We start from the raw sequence: 21,875 nt of genomic DNA, 5'->3' as shown, positions 1-21,875 counted from the left end.
ACTATACATTTAGATAAAGGGTTGAATAATGCCTTGGTATAAAAGCAGGGGAAACATCTATATATAAATCTGGAAAGGGAAGAGGTAACACAGTTCTTTTCAGCAGTCAGAAGTTCACTTGTCTACTGAGGAGTCTGTCAAGACTGCAAGGGATGTGGTTTTTTTTTATCCTTGCCTTTAACTCCTGCAGATTCCTCACACAAGTTCATACCTACACAAACTAGTTCTCGGCAGCGGTCCTGCAGCCCCCCCCCACCCTGCAGACCCTCCGTGGCTGCATCAGCAGGTGGCCCCAGAGACCCAGCATGGAAGTGGAGGGGCTTGGTGCAGGAAACTCAGCGATCCTGCTAAACCTCAGGAGTTTCAATTCTTTCCCTTTCTGTAGTGGAAGCGTTTATAAGCTTTTACTTACAAATAAAAGGGAGAAAGCTAGAGATGCCCCCACCAGAGAGTGTGCAGTGGACATTCACTCTTCCAAAGGGGTAATGCCTTCGGCATAATGCCTTCGGTGTGGAGACAGAGCTGCAGTGTGGCAACTCCATATGAAAAATTCCTCTCCACTCTCACTGGGTGCCTTTCCCGTCAACTATTGTGGCACTTTCTCAATATCTGCTGCTGAATCCACAAGTTGGAAAAGATCTGTGAGTGTAATAAATGTTTTTCTGCAGTTTTGACCCAAAATTCCATCTTGGAGCCAGGAAAGCTTTTCCTCTACAGATTAGTGAAAGTTGGTATATTTTTATGAAATGTTTTGATTTGGTGAATTGGCATTTCCAGGGAAAAACTATTTAATGATTTCTTTTTTTCTGACATTGATCTTGTTTCAGTAGAACCACAAATAGTAGAAACGAATCTTTGTATGGTTTTCATTCCTCCCTAAGGGTTCCACTTCTGTAAATGATCTTTGTAATCCTTTCTGTGAAAAATAAAGCTTACATTGCAAGGAAATGTGAGGCAGTTAGGAAAGCATACTCCTTTGTCAATCTCAAATTTACCTGTAGATTTACATAAAATTTCCTTCATCTCATGGCTTAGCAGGGAAATTCTAGTGAAAAGCAGGTTAGAAAATAAATATGAAGATGATCCTTCCTTCTCCTCTGAATCATCTGCAATTACAAACAAATTGCCTCTGATATTTTTAGGGGAAAAGTGCATAGTTTTTTAACCCTACTTTCAATCCTGCAACCAGTTCCATGAATAATCTGAAAACCATCTGGGGTTTTTTTTGTGTGTGTGTGGTTTTTTTCCTTTTTTAATCACCGTCCTCTCCATTCCTTTAAAAAAAAATTCCTGCTGTTATCATGCAATTACACTAGTACAATCAATAATAGGAGAAAACTGAAGTAGCTTTACAAAAATGTGGCTGTGTGTCCTGTTGTGTTGTCTTCTGTGTAAGATAACCGTTGAGAAAAAACATACCAACCCTCTGATTGTTGTGGGACAAATATCTCTCGGTGTTGTTTTTTTTTTTTTTTTTTTTGATATCTTTTAGCAATTAATTACTGAGGTGGTCCAGGTTAGAGGAAGGAGGAAGAAGGAACTCAGAAAAGGGATTGACTTCATACCAGTGTTTAGAGCATTTCTTTTGAAATACTGGGAAGCTTACACTACATTTCTGTTTAAGAGCATGGAGATTTGTGGATTTTAAAGTCACTCTTCTGTTTAGTAGTCTTCTGCACAAGCCAGTCCAATCTGTGTTTTTTAATTCTTATATACCTCTACCTCTACTCCAGAATTTCATGCCTAAATGCACCCCCCCCCCAATGGCATTTACCAGCTCCCACCCTAGATAAGAGTTGCTGTGGGTTTTTTTGTGAGTTTGCTTAGGCTGAGTGATTCTTATGGATTGAATGCCCAAATTTATTTTCCAAGTATAGTTTGCTTCCTTTTTTGTTTTATAAATGCTAGGCAAACACATCAGCCTTTGAGGATCAGAGTGATTAAAACAAAATAGCTGTTTACTTCATTTCTCCTAAGTTCCAGAAGCTCAGTATTCTTCTACTACCTTTTAATTCATTTAAGTCTTGGAAAACAACTTCCAAGACATTCAGCCAGAAACACCCCATGTGTCATTTGTGGACAGCTGTGATCCATGAAGTCTTTGAGTGTAGTTTTTGAAATCACAGCTGTCCCAACCCTGCCAGGTGATCCTGCAAAGTCTACAGGGTTTTGTCCTAGTGCTTCAGACCTTGTCTGGTGTTGAAGCCAGCAGACTGAGATTTGAGGGCCTTAGTCCTTCTTGGTTCATCACAGTGAGATATGACTGTGGTGACTTCCTTTAGAGCATCAGTCACATCACAGGGATGGGGCGCAGTTGTTTCAGAGCCTCAGTGGGACATCTACCTATTGAGTAGACCTTTCGACTAAAACTGAGATAATATTGTCTTTAAATGCTATGTCCAGACCTACACTAAAGGAATTCCTGGTTCAGGAGGCCTGTCATGGCTATCAGACTCCTTTCGCTGATGTTTAAAGTTTTGATTTTAGTGAAAAGGACAATAGGAATTTGGAAACAGATTTTGCTAATTTTGCCATGTTTCACATGGATCTCTTGTCTGCTGCACAGATTTTCCCTGAGTGCTAAAGAGATTTAAAGTTTTAAAGATACTTCTGCTACTGTTTGGTTTAGGAAAAATCTCTATTTTAGAGAAGAATTAAATTTTAATTGCAGGTGATACAATACAATGTCAGGTACAAGGGAAAAGAAAAATATAAGCCTTTTTCCGAAGAAAGCAGATTGACTTTTAATGTAAGGGGGTCTCGGAAGTTTTATTCTATTGCTCAGCCAGTTAAACAATTAATTGTGGAATTCCTGTGACTTAATCTGTATGTAAGATACCAGAGTGTTTCCTAAGTAAGAAGTTTTCTGATACTGTTTTCATGCTAGCGTGTTTTAGGACTCAGACTTTAATGGAGATACCATAGGAAAGTTAGGGTGAGAATTTATAATTAACTTGGAAAGCCAAGTAAGTGGCCTTAGCCTTATGGTGCTCATGTAGGGAGTTTGGATGTTAAAACTATGGTGTTATAAATTCACACCTTGCTTACTCTGTGATAATTCTCCCCTTTAAGTGAACCCTTCATGTCAAGGATATGATGCTGTCTGCTCCATGTAATACACAGAATAAACATCTAATATCAGGATTTATGAGTTCTTGTCTTGATTTTTCTACTTGCTCAGTATGACTTTTGGGAAACCACTTTTGGATCAATTTATGTCTCATTTGCTGTAGTAGTATAATGATCAGTATCTATGTATGCTGTGTAATTTCTACATTAAGGACGTATTAGAAGAAGCAAGTATATTGTGCAGTGCTTTGCACTCCTGAAGTAGTACTTCATTATGTTATCATGAGTTCAGAATTATATATCTAATATATGATCTTTTTCTCGTTTTTCAGATGTTCAACTTGCCCATGGCTCTTTTCATTCCCCCTTCGGTGTTTGCTGTTCATTTACAGTTTAATCTGCTTTACCAGTTTTGGATACACACAGAGGTAAACCAGGTTTTTAAGCCATACCTAAACAGTTAGCCTGGAGCAGTGTCCTGGAAATCCACTAGCAGCTGATTTATTGTGTAAGAAAAATCTTTGTCTGATTTCTTTAAGGAGAAACATCTGTTCATTTTTATTTCTTTTTCTGAATATATATTGCTAAGTTTATAAGAAGCAATGAGGCCAGTTGGTCCCAATTAGATTTAAAAGTAACTGTGAGGAATCAAAACTTTTTGCTATTTTAATAGTATGTTTTCCTATCTTGCAGCTTATTAAACATTTTTGGCAGATACTGAAACTGATTTCAATTTCTAAGATAAATATTTTAGGGAAAAATATCCAAATGCCAGTGCTTCTTAAAGATCATTTAGAGCTGCAACTAAAGTCAGATATTGTTTCTTTCTTAGCACTAGTAATTCTCAGATGAAAAATGCTCTTTGATTATTTGATGGCTATTTGTTTATGACTTTATTTGTGTTTTGTGAGTGTGTAGACCATATCTAGTTTATGCACATATACATTTAATAACCCACTGTAATTAATAGGTAGTTCCTAGACTTCTCAGGTAGTTCAACAACCTTTGCCTTCTTCCTTGCATTACAGTAGAGGTGTTTAAAGGTATTCCATGTTATAGGTCAGTATCGTATTTCTCAGTAGCCCCGAGTGGGCTGCGGGCTAATTATTTTTACAACACTTACTTCTTTGATTATTCTGCCCATACAGAGCCTTTTCCCCCTCTAATTTCATGATGTGATTTGTAGGACAGTTCTTTGGGAAAGCAATTTTATTCTCTTTATCTGCTATTTTAGGTGATTGTGTTGTTTAAATTACAGTTTTTTCTTTTATACTTTCTGTCTGTTTCCTTAAAAAAAAGGATTAACCAAAAAACAAAAAATATAGTTTTAGTGAACCAATAACAAACTTTGGTTGATGGCATTTCACTTCTGTTGGACACATTTCTAGAATCATTAACACGTCTGATGCTCTGCAATACCACTTGAATAGGGCAGGCTTACGATAAAATTTCACAATCACCAGAATTGGCATAAACTCAAGCAATACACAGTTAAGCTTTTTAAAATGTTTTGAACAAATTCAAGCACTTTTTGAAACTACTAGTGTGAATCACATGGTAGCAAAGTTTCTTTGCTCATACTTTAGGTTTCACAAACTACTTTTAGTGTGTTTTGCCACTGAAAAAAATGTAATATGCCTCATCTGTGTCTTTGCTGTTTGAAGCCATCTCTTCCTTGGCTGTGAGGTTTCTAACATTCTGCTGCATAACAGTAACTCAATGACTCTCAGCACTGGTCCCACAGTGGACGTCTAAAGTTTCTAAAGTGAATTTCAGATGCTTATGAATTGCCTACATCCCTCTAAAGCGCTAAATCCTTCGTAGGGCTTAAAAGGAATTTCCATAGCATATGTGCAATGTGCCAAGTTTAGACACTAGTCTAAACAAGAATGAATTTCAGTCTCAATGAAAAGATAAGCACTCCTTACTATTAAATTATTGTGCCAGTAGCAAAACAATGGATCTTTTGTACTGATCCAGTTGATCCACTCATAGGACTTTGCTTAATGTTGATATTGTTGATTTTTTAGTGCAGCTGAAATGAGTTGAAATATGTTGAAGTCATGCTGTAAGGTCAAATATGATGTCAAAATAGAAATAGGGTTACACCATGTATTAGCAGATTTCCTGCTCTCAAGGGCAAGGGGTTGACAGAAAAGAGTAAGGAAAAGAAGGGAAATGGTAGCAGCCATGCAGGTTTATGTTACCCAATATTTTTGGTGAAATTAATATGATGCTTCATCTTTATTTTGGATTTTCTTTGCAAAAACTATTCAAATTTAACTGTTTATAGCTGTGTCATCTCTATTTTTTTTCTTGCAGTCCTTTTGTGAGTTTTAATGGTTCTAAATATTTTACACAGATTATGTTAATAAGAAAATTCTTTCTGCAAGTCTCAGTTTCCATCTGTTTCCAAACATATGAGTTTTTTGGGGGGGCTGCAGACCTGGGGTTCTATGAAAAACAGTATCCTGTCTCAGTAACTGCTACTGGCTCTTGCTCTGAGAGCAGATATTCATCATCCCCCAGCAGCTCTGGTGTCCTCTGGGAGCCCATGGTGGGTGCTGTTACAGCATGACGGTACATATCACTAGGGGCTAAGGGACATAGGCTTTATTATGTCCATTCTGCTGTGCAAGATATAATAGTTTGCTTCTAAAATGAAGGAGCAATTGGTAAGAAATATTGAGTTTTTCCTCAGATTTCTATTGCTTTTTCATCAGTATAGATGTTTCCTTAGATATAACTTGACCCACATTAACTAGTCAAATATGTTTGGAAATTGTCACTTTACAACTTTTGATTGTACATCTTTCTCCTTGAGGAAAATAAAATCTATTAAGATACAGAGAAAAAAATCTTTTTTTTTTTTTTTCTTTAATAGGTGATTTTTTTTTACTTAGAACTGAAAAGTTTAAGAAAGGACATTCACAATTTAGCTTTTATAGAAAAAAACCCCACATGATATTTAACTAATGGGAAAGATTGAAAGTATGTGAAAGTCTCTAAGGGAAGATGTTTTGTTTTGGGAGTAATTTACATTGAATTCAGTAATTACAAAAGAATGATCATACTGTGCTGAAATTTTCTATACCATGTTTCAGCCTAGAGCAAAAGTTTAAAGCCAAATATAATCTCTGATATTTTTCTATCTTTCCTACTTTCCAGCATGTGTCCAGTGTTGTTTCAAGTAGTGTTAAGAGATGTTTCCTGTGTTTTAACTTTGACTTTTCTCAATATTTGTTATGTTAGGTTTTTTCCAGCTTTCCTATGAGCAGATCAGACATGGTCTATTTTATTTTATCTTATCCTAAGTGACTCATGTATTCTCCAACTACAGTATCATGAAGATCAAAAGTACACCCTGGTTCTGTCTCATTTAGACTTCTGTATTTCCTTCATACTTGACGTGTTAGTTTTTGTCCTTTTATATGAAATAGTGCAGCATTTCAAACACTATAAATCTTATATAAAAACTATACTGTACCATTCTTTTATTATTACTTATTATTAGAATAATAATAAGTATCTTTTATTAGTACTTATTATTAGAACGAACTATCAATAAAGGAAAGGTGTATCTGAAATTAATCAAGAAAAGCTGGGTATGCTAGAGTGAAAACATGACTTTTTGACTTAATATTACGCACTTGTGTTTAACTATATTGTCCCATTACAAGAATTTTTGTTATCGGAAATCTACTTTTTTTTTTTTCACTGCTTCTGTGCATTCTGGATGTATGGGCCAAAGGCCAGAGACGTGAGATTCAAGGCCAAGTGGCAGGTCCTGCACTTTGATCACAACAACCCCATGCACTGCTACAGCCTAAGGGGAAGAGTGGCTGGAAAACTGCTGAGCAGAGAAGAACATGGGATACTGGTCAACAGCTGCTGAACGTGAGCCAGCACTGTGCCCAGGTGGCCAAGAAGGCCAATGGCATCCTGGTCTGGATCAGCAATATTGTGGCCAGCAGGACCAGGGCAATGATTGTACCTCTCTACTCGGCACTGGTGAGGCCTCACCTTGAATTCTGTGTCTGCTTCTTGGCCCCTCACTGCAAGAATGTCATTGAGGTGCTGGAACAAGTCCAGAGAAGGGCAACAGAGCTGGTGAAGGGTCTATAAAGTAAGTCCTGTGAGGAGAAGCTACGGGAACCAGGGTTGTTTAACCTGGAAGAAAGGAGGCTGAGGGGAGACCTTATCAGTCTCTAAAACTTCCTGAGCGTAGGTTGTAGCCAGGTGGGCGTTGTTTTCTTCTCCCAGACAACCAGCAAGAGGACAAGAGTAAGTAACCTGAAGCTGTGCCAGGGGAGAGTCAGGCTGGACGTCATAAAGAATTTCTTCACTGAAAGGGTGATTAAGCATTGGAATGGACTGCCCAGGGAAGTGGTGGAGTCACCATCTCTGGAAGTGTTCAAGAAATGACTGGACATGGCACTTAGTGCTGTGGTTTAGTGACGTGGTAGTGTTTGGTCAAAGGTTGGACCTGATGATCTTGGAGGTGTTTTCCAACCTTAATGATTCTATGATTCTGTGACTATTGCACCATGTGCATGCCAATCTGAAATTATGTCAGAATTTTTCTAAAGATTTTTTAAAAATCTCTGAGTAGTATCAAGGTATTGAAATAAACTCCTAATAGTTTATTTAAATGAAAAATGAAAAAAAAAAATCAATCCAAAAGCAACTGAGGAAAACATTTGGCAGTTCTGTGTTGATAATTCACTTGATCTTAGAGTTCTTTTCCAGCCTAAATGCTTCTATAGTTCTGTGATCTCAATAAATCAAGAAAAAACAATTTTTGGTTCTATCCAATACTGTTTAGGTCAATGGAATAAGTCAGGAGATCTGCTTCTAGTCCGGGAGAAACATTTCTATGACCAGACAGACCATTCTCATCTAGATCATAGGGGAATGAAAAAAAACTTCAGTCAAAGAGCACTAAAAATCTAATTTTTCAAAAACTGCTAAATGTTTAAGGACTGTTACTGACAGGCAGAAATACTGCATTTCAGTTTATTTTCACAGGTGATTCGGAAGGTCTATGGCTTATATTAAACTATATCCTTCCATTATGCATTTATTACAACCAATAAGTTAGGTGTGTTTATAACCTGATAGACACCTGTGAAAAACAGAAATTAGTTTCTGTTGGTTTAGCTGTAATTTTTATGAGATGTCAAATTGTATTTGGAAAGTATCAACTGATCCAGTCCCTGATGGTAGTAATTGCAGCAGCAGATTATTCCTTGCCTGTTTGATCTTTGACATGTATTACTTTCTGTTTAATTTTCTAATTTAAGGAAAGACTGTAATCTGCCCTTTACCATACTCATGGAAGCCAGGTTTTTTAAGGCATCTCTTTTTGCCTTGTTTAAGTTTTTCTACCCCATCAAACTCTGGGAGCAGAAAAAGGTGAGGGACAGCTATTAACCAAGAGTAACATGGGTGAAAACAGGTGAGGAATTGGAATAATTTTGGCAACATCTTGTGCAGACTGGAAAGATATTGCTACAGATATAGGGAAAAGTACATTTGTTTTTGTCAGAAAACACCAATTCAGTGAAACTGAAACTTACTGAGGAAATGTATTGTATTTATAAAAAAAAATATTTTGCACTTATGTGCAGTATGTACTGGAGTTTTTTTTCTGTGTCTTTGTTTATCTTTGACTTCTGCTCAGTTTTCTTTAATAAAAAGCTTTGACAGAAAGAAGTCATGAAGTCATCAGACTTTCATGCCCCACGTAGCCCATCTAGGCTCCTTGAGTACAGGTGAGCTGTTGTGGTCCAGTCCTAAAGTCCTTGCGTCAATCAGCTCATACCTAAGAAAATGGTCAAATTCAGGAAAGATCTTCTGTGTTTCATGTTGATTTTCTGTCTGATAAGGAAATTAAACAAACAGCTTTAAGAACCAAGTAAAATTAAGGAAAATACATAAAAATGTACATACTACTTTTAAGTAGCAGTACACCTGTGATTACTGTATCAATAGCAAAAGCTATTCTTGAAACTCTAGAGAATGAAAAGTCTATTGTATGGTGGTCAAAAGAATCATAAGATTTTTAAGACAATGTGAAAAATAAGTGGCAACACGAGACAATAGATAAAATATTCAGTTGTTAATTTCCAGGTCCTAACAACTGAGATTGGTATATTTCTTGGCAAATTTTATTTCTCCATTTTCTTGGACCTGTTTATTCTATATTGTATGCTGTAGTCTCATTTAAATGAACAAGAAAGGAATACTGAAGTAAAAAACAAATTACAGTGTCTATTTAAAGTACTTACAGTAGTTTTGTAATTTAGAAGCATGTTAGTAATCCATTTCATAAAACTGAAAGGTATATCTGATCAAGACATGAGACTTTGAATTTAGAAAGCATTTTAATGAAACTTATTTGACTATTACACTTTTGAGTGTTTGCACTGGGAACAAGTTAGTTTTGTTCTTGTGGTTGATTTGTGGAGTTGGAGGAAGGTCTTTAGTACAGAGCTAAAATATTCAACAGTTTTCAAATAAAAACAGAGATACTTTGTTAGTAGGTTAAAAATGTCTAGGCCTTGTTTGCAAAGGCATATATTTCTTCTTATTTTAATATATTGTGAATAGTTTCTATAAGGTCATAAGATATGAGTTAAATTTAACGTATGGAAGTTTTTGCAAAATGGTGATATACAAATGGTATGCATAGTGGAAACAGAGTATAATAGACTGATCTGATTTTCTGGCCAAGATAACAAATATGGTTAGGCTTTGTGGTTTTGGGTTGTTGTTTTAGTTTGGGGTTTGCTTTTGTTTTGTTGTTTGTTTTTTTTTTTTTTTAAATTAAAAAGCATCACCAGTAAAAGGTAAAATCACTAATAATCCAATGTAATTGAGTAAAATTGTGAAGCTGTAGTATCTCTTGAATTTGATGCTGGAAGGTCACTTTGAATTCAAATACCATATGCCAACAAAACCTTTAATTTTCTTTATTCTAGTACATTGGTTCATTTAATGAAAGAGCAAAAAGCTGTAGCAAAAACCAGACACAGGTCTGTCTGATGTTCCCCTTCAAATTAGAAACACGCACATGTGTCCTAGTCAGGTTAAAAGGGATCAGAAACTTACCATTCAGAAGACTTTTACTGAAAGTCATCAAAGAGATGAATGTAATTAAAGATGATTACAGCCATTCTCCTAATCTGATGTTCAAGATCATGTCTGTCAGCTCTCAGTGATACAGATGATTTAAGTCGAATTCCTAGAAACAGGTCACGTCATCTGACACCTACTGGATACTTTCTCACTGTTACAAAGGTCCAAGAAATTATTCTTAAACCAATGGGGAATGAACTATTAGCTGATATGCATACAGAAAAAAATTTTGGTTTACAAAGGAAAGTTCTCAACCCATTCCTGAAGCTGACGCTTTTATCATTGATAAATTCATTGTTTGCCTGCCACAAACTCTCAATTCAAACGTTTACTCTGGAGGGAAAGAGAACAAATAATTCAATAACCATTAGAAAGATAAAAATACTTTCTTCAGTGTAGACAGTGACTTTGTAGGCCCAGATAGAGTATATATACAATGCAGAAAATAAAACTTAAGCATGATTCCAAGAAACAAAGAGATCTCACTGTTTCAATCCAGCCTGTCTGCCAAAATGGCTTATTAGATTTTCTGATCAACCTGCAGGATGAAAGTCTTGTCAACATTGCATTTGCCAGAATGTGGAGGAGAGCAAAGCTGACAACACTATCACTAAGCAGAAATACTAGTAATAACTGCAAAATATGTTCTACTTTTCCATGTTTCTCTTCCCCCATGAGGGGAGAAAAGTATTATCTTTCTAGATATATAAAGCTAACTCTGCTTTTTGTTTTAAATAAAAAGAATAACAAAAGGGAGAGAAAATAAAACATTCAGAAGAGAGCACACTGTTCCTGTTCTGCTAATTGTAGGCTGCACTTGAACACAGTTTAATCAGGAGAAACTAGTGGGATGAGGTATGGAGTTCCTTTCTTGGCACCTAGGAGCTCAATGACGATTAAGAGTTCCGATGTGACACCTTAGTCGCCTCAGGATGAGCCTGCTATTTAAAACCAAGTTCTCCTCGGCACTTTTAACTATCTGAGTCTACCTGGAAGTGCCTTTACACCACGAGCCAGTGTTTTATTCTTATCTATCTTCTCTTTCAACCTAACTGCAAATAGAGAGAGGGAGAGTTAAAAATATTTAAGTAATTTAAGTGAACTGTGTAGTGCTGTGCACTCGGTAGCACTGAATTCAACACGGAGCACAGGAGCCATGATCTTTTCATTCAAAAGTGACTGCTCCATGATAATAGGCTTATATTGGTGATTTGTGTTTCATGGGCAACAATCCAGGCAGAAGAATCCTTCCCTTTCCCTGTTGAAGCTGGGTCAGTAGTGAGACCAGAAATGAAAACTTTATGGGACAAAAACATAATCGACGACTTCAAGTTTGATCCCAATAATTAAGTCCTTGAGTTTGAGTATTGGCTTCTGGTCCTTGCACCAAAGACTCTTCTTGCGAGTGACAGATGTGAAATGTTTACTTAAGCAGCAGTGGGTCTGACTACTGCTAATATGCCTGCAGAAACCCTAAAACTAAAAATCATAGTTCAAGAGTTTTATTTAGGTCACTTCTGTCTATTAAGTCCCTGGAGAATCATCAAGGTAAAAGTGAAGTGATGCAACTTAGAGATGCAACGCATTTCATCACATTCTGCATCTTGGAAAAGAATCTAAACAACTGATTTACCAAACAAAGTTAATATAATAATGAAAGGATGCCACATTAATGATGGTAGAGATGCTGTTCTTTGTAAAAAAAAATAAATCTAATTTTCCATCTTAACATATTACATGTAATACTCTTGAGTTTTTCTCATTGCTTGTACTCATTGAGAAGCTATTTAAATTACTTAAATTCAAAGCCAACAGAAAATGTGAAAGACCATTATTTTTTAAAAACACAAACGGTAGGCTGCTTACTATATTTCTGTCTGTTTAAAAAGGAAGATGAAGAGCCTCACTTGGCTATATTTTAGTTTATTTCAGGACTGGCATACTGATTTATGACTTTCTGGTTTTTTCCCCTGCAATTTCCAGCATGTATTTGTCAAGCTGCTGAAAAATGCCGAAATTGTATAGCAATTTTTCTCCTGGAGTTTGTTTAAAATGCTTAACTTGATGCATGACTGAAAGTGTGACTTGCTCCTTGCTATGCTATTTGTAATGCTGCAATTAAAACAACCAGTTAGTTTTCTCATTTTTAGTGGAAAAATTGATTGAAGCTTCCTACATTTCCTACCTTTCCCACAAGGCTTAATTGGACCTTTAAAGAAAAAAACGTTGCATCCACTTATTGCAACTGTTAACTTAAATATTCTTGTAAGATGACAGTTTGATTCAAACCTTGCCTTCTGGCTGAAGTGTAAAACAATGAAAAGTGACAACAGCGTGCCTTCAAGACAATTTATTATAAACACATTTCTTAAGGCTGCGTGTTTATTATATAAATATACCCTAAACTGGACTATCCATTAAAACTAGGCTTTCACTTCCCATTCCTACAATCCAGATTTATCAGAAATTCACCCCCTATGAAACTCTTTATGATCCCAAAAGGCCTGATTCCTCTGACTTGTTTTATTTCTAAATTATAAATATTGTTTTTTCACTTCTCAGTGTGGAAATCTGGCTATATCCATTTTACATGCTTACTGGAGTAGAAAACTGCCTAATCAGATAGGAAAACAAGTTGGCGGCGTATAAATCAGGGTTTGCTGAGGATTTCAAAGTGTGAAACTGGCAGACAAGCACATATCCTAGGAGTTCCGCCTTTCCTCAGCTTCCCTGTAGAGATTTCACATGGCAAATCTGATCACTAGAGCCATCTGTATAAATACATGGGTGTGTTGTCCTGAATTAACACAGCAGCTCTACTGGGGAATGTAATTAAGGTCTTATTTTTAAATTTCCCCACCAGACTGTCTGAAATATAGATTTATATACAAGGAATAAGAAACTTGTCTTGATTTTGATGAGGAAATGAATTGTAATATGTGTTTTACTACCAAGTAGTCTAACAGAAACCCCGAAGTTCAGGATGCTCCTTAGTGATGCTCCAGGGATGAATTTACCCTCTTCTGTCCTGCAGATCAGTAACACTGTGATGTTGAAAGTAATGCTGTGCTACAAACAGCTTTCTTTATACTCAAAGGAAAAAAAAAAAACAAGGCAGAACTTTTTATATACAAATGGTTTTACTGTAAGGTTGCCTGCTCTACTCAGTCGACTTTCCTTCCTCGCGTTCATGTTGAAACAGAGTTAAGTAAAGATTCATGTTGCAGTGGTGACAGGAGGAGTTGTTACACAAGATGTAAAGTTTCCCTTGGATTTCATGTCACGATTTTTTCTCATTAGTTAAACAAGAACTACATTGAAGTGGTGTAGGTACCAGGCAATAAAGATTTCCCTTGGTGCTGACAAACTCTGAGACCGCAAACGGAGGTGCTTACATGCCGCAAGAGATATTGCATAATGTTCTTTTCCTTTAGACTAGGGATTGCTGTCACAAAGGAAACATCTTTATATAAGAACTACTATTGTAGCAAAAAACATTTAGTTCTCATTATATTCAAAGATTTCAATTCCAGTGTGTTTTATTCAGTAATGTATGGAAGCTATTTCTAAACATGCAGCTTTTAGTCTGCCTTCTTTATTGCACTTGTCTTGGAGTTGCTTCAGTTAACTGTCAGTAATTCTGCTTTATTATTTAGTGATACCCAAATACAACAGGAAATAAGTTGCTTTTTAAAGTAAAGAAAGAAAGAATACCTTTTTGTGGAGAATTCTGACGAAGCTTTTATATCTATTATGTGAAAGACATCTACATATCTGATTTGCAGGTAGTTTATTGAGTCCATTTGTAAGGACTTTGACAAGTGAAAAATTTATTTTGGCAACGAGATGTTAAACAATGAAGGAAGTAGGATAAGAGTTTTGTTGGAATACTGAAGTTCATCTGTGGGTCACTAGCATGGAAGTTTTGGTGCACATGACGTGTTTGTTAATTGAGAAAGGCAAAATTGGAGACAGAAGTTGATTTAGAACCGTAGGTGTCTATATCAGGGAAACAAACACAAATGTAAATCCCCACTCATACTGGTCAAAATACAGATAAGGTTATTGTGGGACAACAGTTTAGGTATTTCAACTTTTAAGGAATTGGTAGCTATTTTTCTATATTCCCCAAATCACTACAAAGTGATGAGAAAATGAATATTTTATATTCACAGTATTTCCTTTGAATAATATGTAATAAGGTTTGAAATACTGTTGGTAGGGATATTGAACAATGACATTTCATGGATTTATCTTTTTTACTTTTGAAACTACTTTCCAGTAAAAAAGTCTGCTTCAAAAATCACAGTAGCTGCATTTCCATTTTTTTTAATGAAAATCCTGATTGCAGGCGACTGAGCTGATCTGCTATTCTTATCAGATTTATTTTGCTTTTTTAAAACTTTTTTTAATTCCTGAATTGTGAACATTGTGAAAATTCTTACTTTAAAAAGTCAACTTGAATACAACACTATTTTAAGCTGAAAATGTTTTTCTGTCTTGAATAACTGAAACTTAGTGTATATGCTTTGGTGACTAGTTGCAACTCCCGCATAAGCCTGGTTACTGTTACAAAGAATGCTTCTTTGAAATTGAGATTCTCCAAGGAAAATGTCTGGATAAAATGAAGTCACGGAAACAAGGATAGACTGACAGATGAAAAGTAGTTGGGTAGGTCAAGTAACTGCTGCTGCCTTTTTCTTCTCTGTTACCTCTGTTACCATTCTTTGGAAGAAGTACTGTTGTTACACCACATTAGATTTTGTTCCTACAAACTTCATTCCTTTCACTGCAGTAAGTTCCTGTCAGCTTGACATGACAGTGTCAGAATCTTGCCTGGCAAAAATTGTCCTACTATCCTACCCTTGACAATTTACTCTGATGAAAAATCTGCTGAGTTTTGCCCCAGGTAAATGGCAGAATATAGAAAAATTCAACAAATTTAAACAAAATAATTATCTTCTTTGCCATGAGGTGCTGCAGAAGCCTTCACAATTCAGCTTTCCACTAATAATATGTTTCTGTTTGTTGGAATAATTGGTTATGTTTATAGCATATATGTTTATAAAATATTTATAAAATTTTTGGCACCAAGTTTTCCACGGACAGCATTTTTTTATGTTTCAGGAATGTGCTAAGCATCCAGAAGTAAACTTACTGTTAGCAAAGGAAATTTCTAGAAATAGCATCCAGTACCATTTTGACTGTCTATTGAAAAAATATTTTGGATGTGTTTTAGACAAAGGATTTCTTTATGGATTGCTAATTTCATCATACTGGATTTTTGCTTCATCAGGTAGAGTTCTGTACTGCCTCTGATCTTAGAAGTCATGCAGTTATAATTGTTATCTCAGATGATATTTCGATCAGTGTGTGGCTAATATATCTTTGCAATGGAAGAAACCTTGACTTAAGTAGGCTCAGGCATCAGTCACTTCTTATGCTGTAGAGAAGATATTTCAGTAGATTTTTGAGTGTCATCACTCCAAGAAAGACTGTTTTAAAGAATGAGAGAAGTTTCATTATCCAAAGAAAGTAATTTCTCTAGGATTAGTCAAAAATACTTGTTTAAAATTTTATGTAGTTTCCTGAGGTCCTCAGGGAGCCCCAAGACACAAAGTTCTGCTTTAGCATATGGATGTATTATGTAGACTTTCAGAATCATGAATTTTAATTTTAAAATATTAATTCAATAAGCTGGGCATTGAGACCTGAAGTTATTAATTCTGAGAATATTTTATTATAATTCACAGGTAGGCTAAGAGTGAAGACTGCTATTCCGTACTGATTCCCTGCTCTCCTAGTGCAGATTTGGTTTATTTTCACAAAAATTTTTAAAATACTTAGCTAAAAAAATGTTAAAACCAACTGGATCAAAGTTAGGTGTGGTGTAATAGAGAAATTGCTGCTCTCTCAGGTGCTGAGTAGCAGTTCAATCCAAGACATTTGTCTTGGATTAAGTTAAGTTAGTGGTCACATCTCATACAGCTTAAAACAGTGGGATGTTCTGCTTGAGAAAGGTGGGAAATGGAACTAGCATGAATGATGAATTATTTCTTACCTTTAGGTGGTCTTTTCAGACTTGAACTTATTCTGAGGGAGAAATAAGCAATACAAATGGTCCTACTTATGTTATCCTTGGCTTCTGAGTTAAATGAAACAAAAAAAACTTGTCTCAGTATTCTGCTTTTCCAGTCAAGTGTATGCAGGATTTTGAGAAAGGTGCTACAAATGTTACAGTTCTCTCTACCTGAAGAAGTTGCTCATTTCTATACTCCTTTAATTACAGAAACACTCTACTTAACCAGTTAGGTAGATGTTCTTTTTGCTGTTATTAAAGAGAAAAATGAAAAAAAAAAAAAAGTATTTTTTCCCTTTTATTGTGATACTTTCCTGATTCATAACAATTTAAATATATATGATAAATGTACTAAGTCTGCTTTTTGAATCCAGATCTACTTGCACTTGCACAACTGTGAAGAGAAATGGAACTGCCATTTTTCGGGACTTTGTTCTGTAAACATTAAATGAATAAAACTCCTTGTATATTTAGCTCTTAGATGAATGGACCTGCTCTCATGAGTAATGACTGCTTCACTACTTACTGTATTTTGTGCCAATATTATCTTATCTCTATTATTATATTACAGATTACCCCTTTCAGCAGTATGAGTATTAAATTTACTAATTAAGTTGTGTAGAAGACAAAGTGATAGATTCTTAAGTGTGTTTCTTAAGGTCTAACATTTTTATTTAGCTGCTTTTATGCCCCTCCCTACTTTTTAAGTGCAAGACATTATGGTCATAAGACATGGTGATTAAATACCACTTTAGAATATATTGTGAATACAAATCCTTTTTGGTTAACCAGTGATTTTATCAATTTGTGGCTGATGGATTTGTGTTTGGGATTAAGGAATGGTTGCTATTTTCAGGTGTCCACACACTTCTGTCAAGCTAACCAGAGCACAGAATTTGAAGTCAGTAGTGGCTTTCCTCCATAATACCCGAGAGTTCCTAATTTAGTGTAAACCCTGCTGATACAAACTTAATTCATCCATGTTTTCTGACAAAACTTGGAAAATTAGAGTTGAGTTTATGGCAATTATGCTTTCTATCGCTTTGGATTTGGTATTAGAATGATCAAGGCTGGACTTTCTGTACTGTTGACTCATTGCCTTAAATTGCAGCTCCACTATGAATTTATGCTGGTCTACTTTCTTTTCATGCCTCCAACTCATGCTGGTGTATTTGTGAGCATATGTTGGATGAGATTCAGGAACTGATTGAGTTAAACTAACTGAGAAAAACAAAACAAAATTAGTTTTGATTTGCATCAGTTCCCTAATCAGGTTTGTTGTGTTACTGCATTTGTGCCAGGGTAAAAGAAGGGCGTTGATAGAAGGAACAAATAGTCAAAGCTACCGAAGGAGGAAGGAGTACTTGCTTCTGGGTCAATGCCATTTGCTCATGTAAAGTGTTCACATAACTTGAATCACAGAGTTACACTGGATCCCAAGAGGTGCTCATGGATATGGATAAGAAGCATGAGTGAAACAACTCATATGGAATCACAGGATCATCAAAGTTGGAAGAGACTTTCAAGATCATCTAGAATCACCCCTAAACCATATCCCAAAGTGCCAAATGCAGACATCTCTTGAACATTTTCAGGGACAGTGATGCCACCACCTTCCTGAGCAACTTATTCCAATACCTAATCACTCTTTCAGTGAAAGTTTTTTTTCTAATATGTAATTTGAACCCCACCTGGTGCAATTTAAGGCCATTTCGTCTTGTCCTTTCACTTAAGACGTAGCAGAAGAGACCAACACCCACCTCACTACCACCTCCTTTCAGGAGTTGTAGAGAGCAATGAGGTCTACCTGAGTCTCCTTTTCTCCACACTAAACAACCCCAGTTCCCTCAGCCACTCCTCATAGGACATGTTTTCTAGACCTTTCACCAGCTTTGTTGCCCTTCTCTGGGCATGCTCCAGCACCTCAATCTCCTTTTTGAAGTGAGGGGCCCAAAACACAGTCAGTACTCAAGGTGCAGCCTCACCAGTACTGAGTGCAGCGGGACAATCACTTCACTGTGACTCCATGCTATTATCAGTTCTTGATTCCCAGTTCTCTCCATGATTCTCGTAAAATCATGAACTAATAATAACACTAAGAACAATATTTGCTGATGGATCAAAAATAATTTTAATTTTTAACTTGTGTTTTACTATTTTATTCTTTTTTTCATGAAAGTTCTTGTACAGGGAAATGGTTTAGGCAAAGAAAAATTGCATTTTTGTCTTTTTATGCAATTCGCCATAAGATAAACATCCTCTTTTTTGCATTTTCTCCCTCTCTTTTCACTTCTTCTTGATCTTATACAGTATTTTCAAGTTAATTGAAACATTATGTTTTTTAAGGTTATCACCAAACTTGGACCTCTGGAGTGGATTCTTAATACTCCCAGTCATCACAGAGTTCATCATGGTAAGATAAAAATGGAACCTCTTATTCTTCGGTGTGTTTTTTTTTTTTTTTTCTCAAGCTCACTATTTCTATAGTAATAATAATGTAGTAAAATGGTACTGTAAAATCAGTTTTACAGAAAGATTTCAATTTTGACCCTTGCATCAAAAATAGTCCCTGTTCAGTTAGAAATTTCACATTATTTTAAAAAACTTTTTTAGAACTTAAGTTTATTTTAAAAGTTTTATGTTTAAGATTAATTATTGAGCAGAAATTAAGTCTGGATAACATGAAAGAATTTGAAGACTGAGCAAAACTATTCAATATTTGTAAATATGAAGAGTGATAGAAAAATATCTTATCCTTCCCTGACTACTGAAATATCATCAACAAACATGCTTTTGTGTTCAAATTCAAGCAATGTAAGTGTGAAAAGACATGGTTATGTTTTGGAAGAACTGTTAAATTGTTTTAGTTTTGGCTGGAATTTGGAATTTGGTTTTGGCTGTCTGAATTATTCTCACTCCACACAAGTGCATGATGATTGACTTTTCATCAATATTCAGAGGCATTCAAGACTGTACAGCATACGTAAATTGGATTAAGAACGAACTCCATTGCATACTGAAAAATGTCATGGACATATCTGATGAGTAGAAGTGAATTTCATGGATGTCCTTGGCTCATTCAATGTGCAGAGATAATAAGTTTGAAAAAAATAGGGGAATGGAAGAAAAGTTTGAAACAGACTCAAATGTAGTTATATGTAGTTATATGTACAGAGGATGTTATAAATATTTATTATATCCTCCCAGTGTAAAGTGTTTATGGCACTGTGTAGACTTTTTAAAGAACTGTGATGCTCTAAGTGTCTAATCCTTAAAATTTGCACAGCTACTGATAATCCCAGAGGGAGACACTCTGCTCTTATTTGCTCTGCTGTAAATCTAAACTAATCCTCTGATCCTGACTGAAGTTAAGCTGAATCACTCTGGAGCTGATCAAGGGTTGTACAGTTGCTCCAGAGAATCTCCATGAACTTTGGGATATGTAATTGATGTTTCTTTGCTCGTACCTTTGAGGACAGTCTATGTACAAATACATTCACTAGAAAAACATAGAAAGATCAGTTTTCCTCACACTGAAATTAATAATAATGAAGGCAGGTTAAGATATATAACATAGAAGACAGAGACAGCTGACAGCCATTAATGAGATGATTGCACATACATGTATTTAGCATATATTTTCTTTGGTTAAAAATGGTGAAATTATTTTTGTTTACTTTTTAATTTGTCTTGATAAACATATTTTGAATTGGTTTTACTGTACAAATGAATCCTTCTATTTCACAGAAATTTTGGGTATGACACATTGGGTTTGCATGTTTGAATCTGAATAGAAAGAGAGCAGTAAGGATAGTAAGAAAAAAGAGATTTTTTAGAATTATAAGGAGTGGTGGGTTTTAAAACTTTTAAAATTATTTTTAGATTATAAGTTATGCTAATGATGATTTTCCTTCATAATTCAGTTACATGTATTCTTCTGTATGCCATTACTTGTCTCATAAGTGATTTTCATTTTAGGTAGAAATCCTTACTGCATTGACAAAAATTATGGCGGCACACTTATTATCTGGGACAGGATATTTGGTAAGCAAAAAAAGGTTTTCTCTCTCATGTTTAGGCAGTGTGGCCAAAATATGTATACCTTTGAATTTGATTGTTGGTTGTTCTTTTGTTTTCTTGTTCTGTCAGGAACATTTGAGGCTGAAGATGCAAAAGTTGTATATGGCTTAACACATCCAGTAAATTCATTTGATCCCATCATGCTCCAGGTACTACAGTTTGTATCACTGACTCTGGTATTTTCAACAGTCAGTCATGTTCGAAAGAAAGTCCTCTCTTAGGCACAGTTGAGACCATCCTTGCATTGCTGCACAGTCAATTATCTAAATTATCTACATTATCCAAATTTTTTCAGTATTTCATTGCAAGATAGTAATTTCTACTCACTACACTGAGTATATGCAGAACTTGTAGTAATCATGAAAATACAAAACAGTAAAATCAACAACTAATTACAAAGGTGATTGTAATAGGGAGAGTTCGGAAAGATACTGAAACTGAAAGCATAACACCATTGAAAGCTCAACAAAGACCAATATTTATTATTAAGAGGTGGCCAACAAAATGGAAGAACCCAGGAGAGAGGAAGGAGGAGAGAAATAAGCCCTCAGTATGACTCCCCAGGTCACCCAGGTGTTTTATATGAAGTTATCTTACTGTTCCGGAATGCCTATAATTACCCATAGCAGAAGCTGCATTCTCGGAGAGTCAATAGGCTCCCAAGGTAGCAGGCATCCCTGCAAAAGGCAATGTTGTCCTTTGATGTGAAGCTTACGTTTTGCATCCCTCCTCCCAGCATGAGCTCTCTGCTTTTTATACAATTAATTGGTGAAGTCTACCTGGGCAGGTGTGGCCAGCACCGTCCAGCTAGAGGCCTTCAGTCCCACCCCCTGGTTATGTAAGTGGTATCTCTTCTGCACATGTGTGGGTACCTTGGAATTCTGCTTGGGCATGCGCGTTATACCTCAGGGATCTTTTCTAATTGAGTCTGGGGGTTTACTTCATCATTCTCCTCTTCAGTTTCTCCTTCAAGTGCCCTTGAAAGGCGATTAGCCAATCATAAGACAGCAATTAATTTCAGTTTACACAAGATGCTTGCTTCAAGGACGAAGTTCTCGTTTATCAGTGCTTGTTTTCTCATAACTTGGCAGTAAAAGAACAAACTTTCACAAGTGGCTGGGACAAACATAGACCAAAGTATCAACATCTAATTAAGCCCTGATACAGTGATATAACAGGCTTTGGATTGAATGATGTCTGTTTTGCAATATGCAGTGATGCATGGACAAAAATATATTTTTTCTGTTGTTTTTCTTCTCTAAATATTGCTATTTCATAAAAAATTCCATGATTATTTGGATACTGTCTATATCTCTTTTACATTTTGCTGTTCGGTGTATTCCAGAATGATTTGTGTTGACAGGATTAAATAGCAGCTGTCATGGTCTCAACAAAGCCTCCAGAACAGGCTGAAAATAGTTTTTTTAATTAAAAAAGGGGAAAAAAAAGTACTTGGTGTGATGCTTCTTAGATTTATTGGTCCAGGTTTCATTTAAGCTAGATAAAA

General features: G+C 35.8%; 1 protein-coding gene across 1 annotated transcript in view; it reads left to right on the top strand.

Moving 5' to 3' along the window:
• AGMO (alkylglycerol monooxygenase) overlaps positions 1-21,875 on the top strand; it is a 188,425-nt gene that overhangs the window by 80,506 nt on the left and 86,044 nt on the right. The window contains exons 5-8 of the mRNA XM_027639386.1: positions 3,402-3,497; positions 18,635-18,701; positions 20,267-20,332; positions 20,438-20,517. Of these exons, the coding sequence (XP_027495187.1) occupies positions 3,402-3,497; positions 18,635-18,701; positions 20,267-20,332; positions 20,438-20,517 (309 nt within the window). The remainder of the gene's footprint in view (positions 1-3,401; positions 3,498-18,634; positions 18,702-20,266; positions 20,333-20,437; positions 20,518-21,875) is intronic.

Source organism: Corapipo altera, unplaced genomic scaffold (genome assembly GCF_003945725.1).
Source record: "Corapipo altera isolate COAL_440 unplaced genomic scaffold, ASM394572v1 44, whole genome shotgun sequence".
In the NCBI taxonomy this organism is placed as follows: Eukaryota; Metazoa; Chordata; class Aves; order Passeriformes; family Pipridae; genus Corapipo; species Corapipo altera.
Note: the sequence above shows the minus strand (reverse complement) of the source record. Positions and strands in the feature narration are given on the sequence as shown.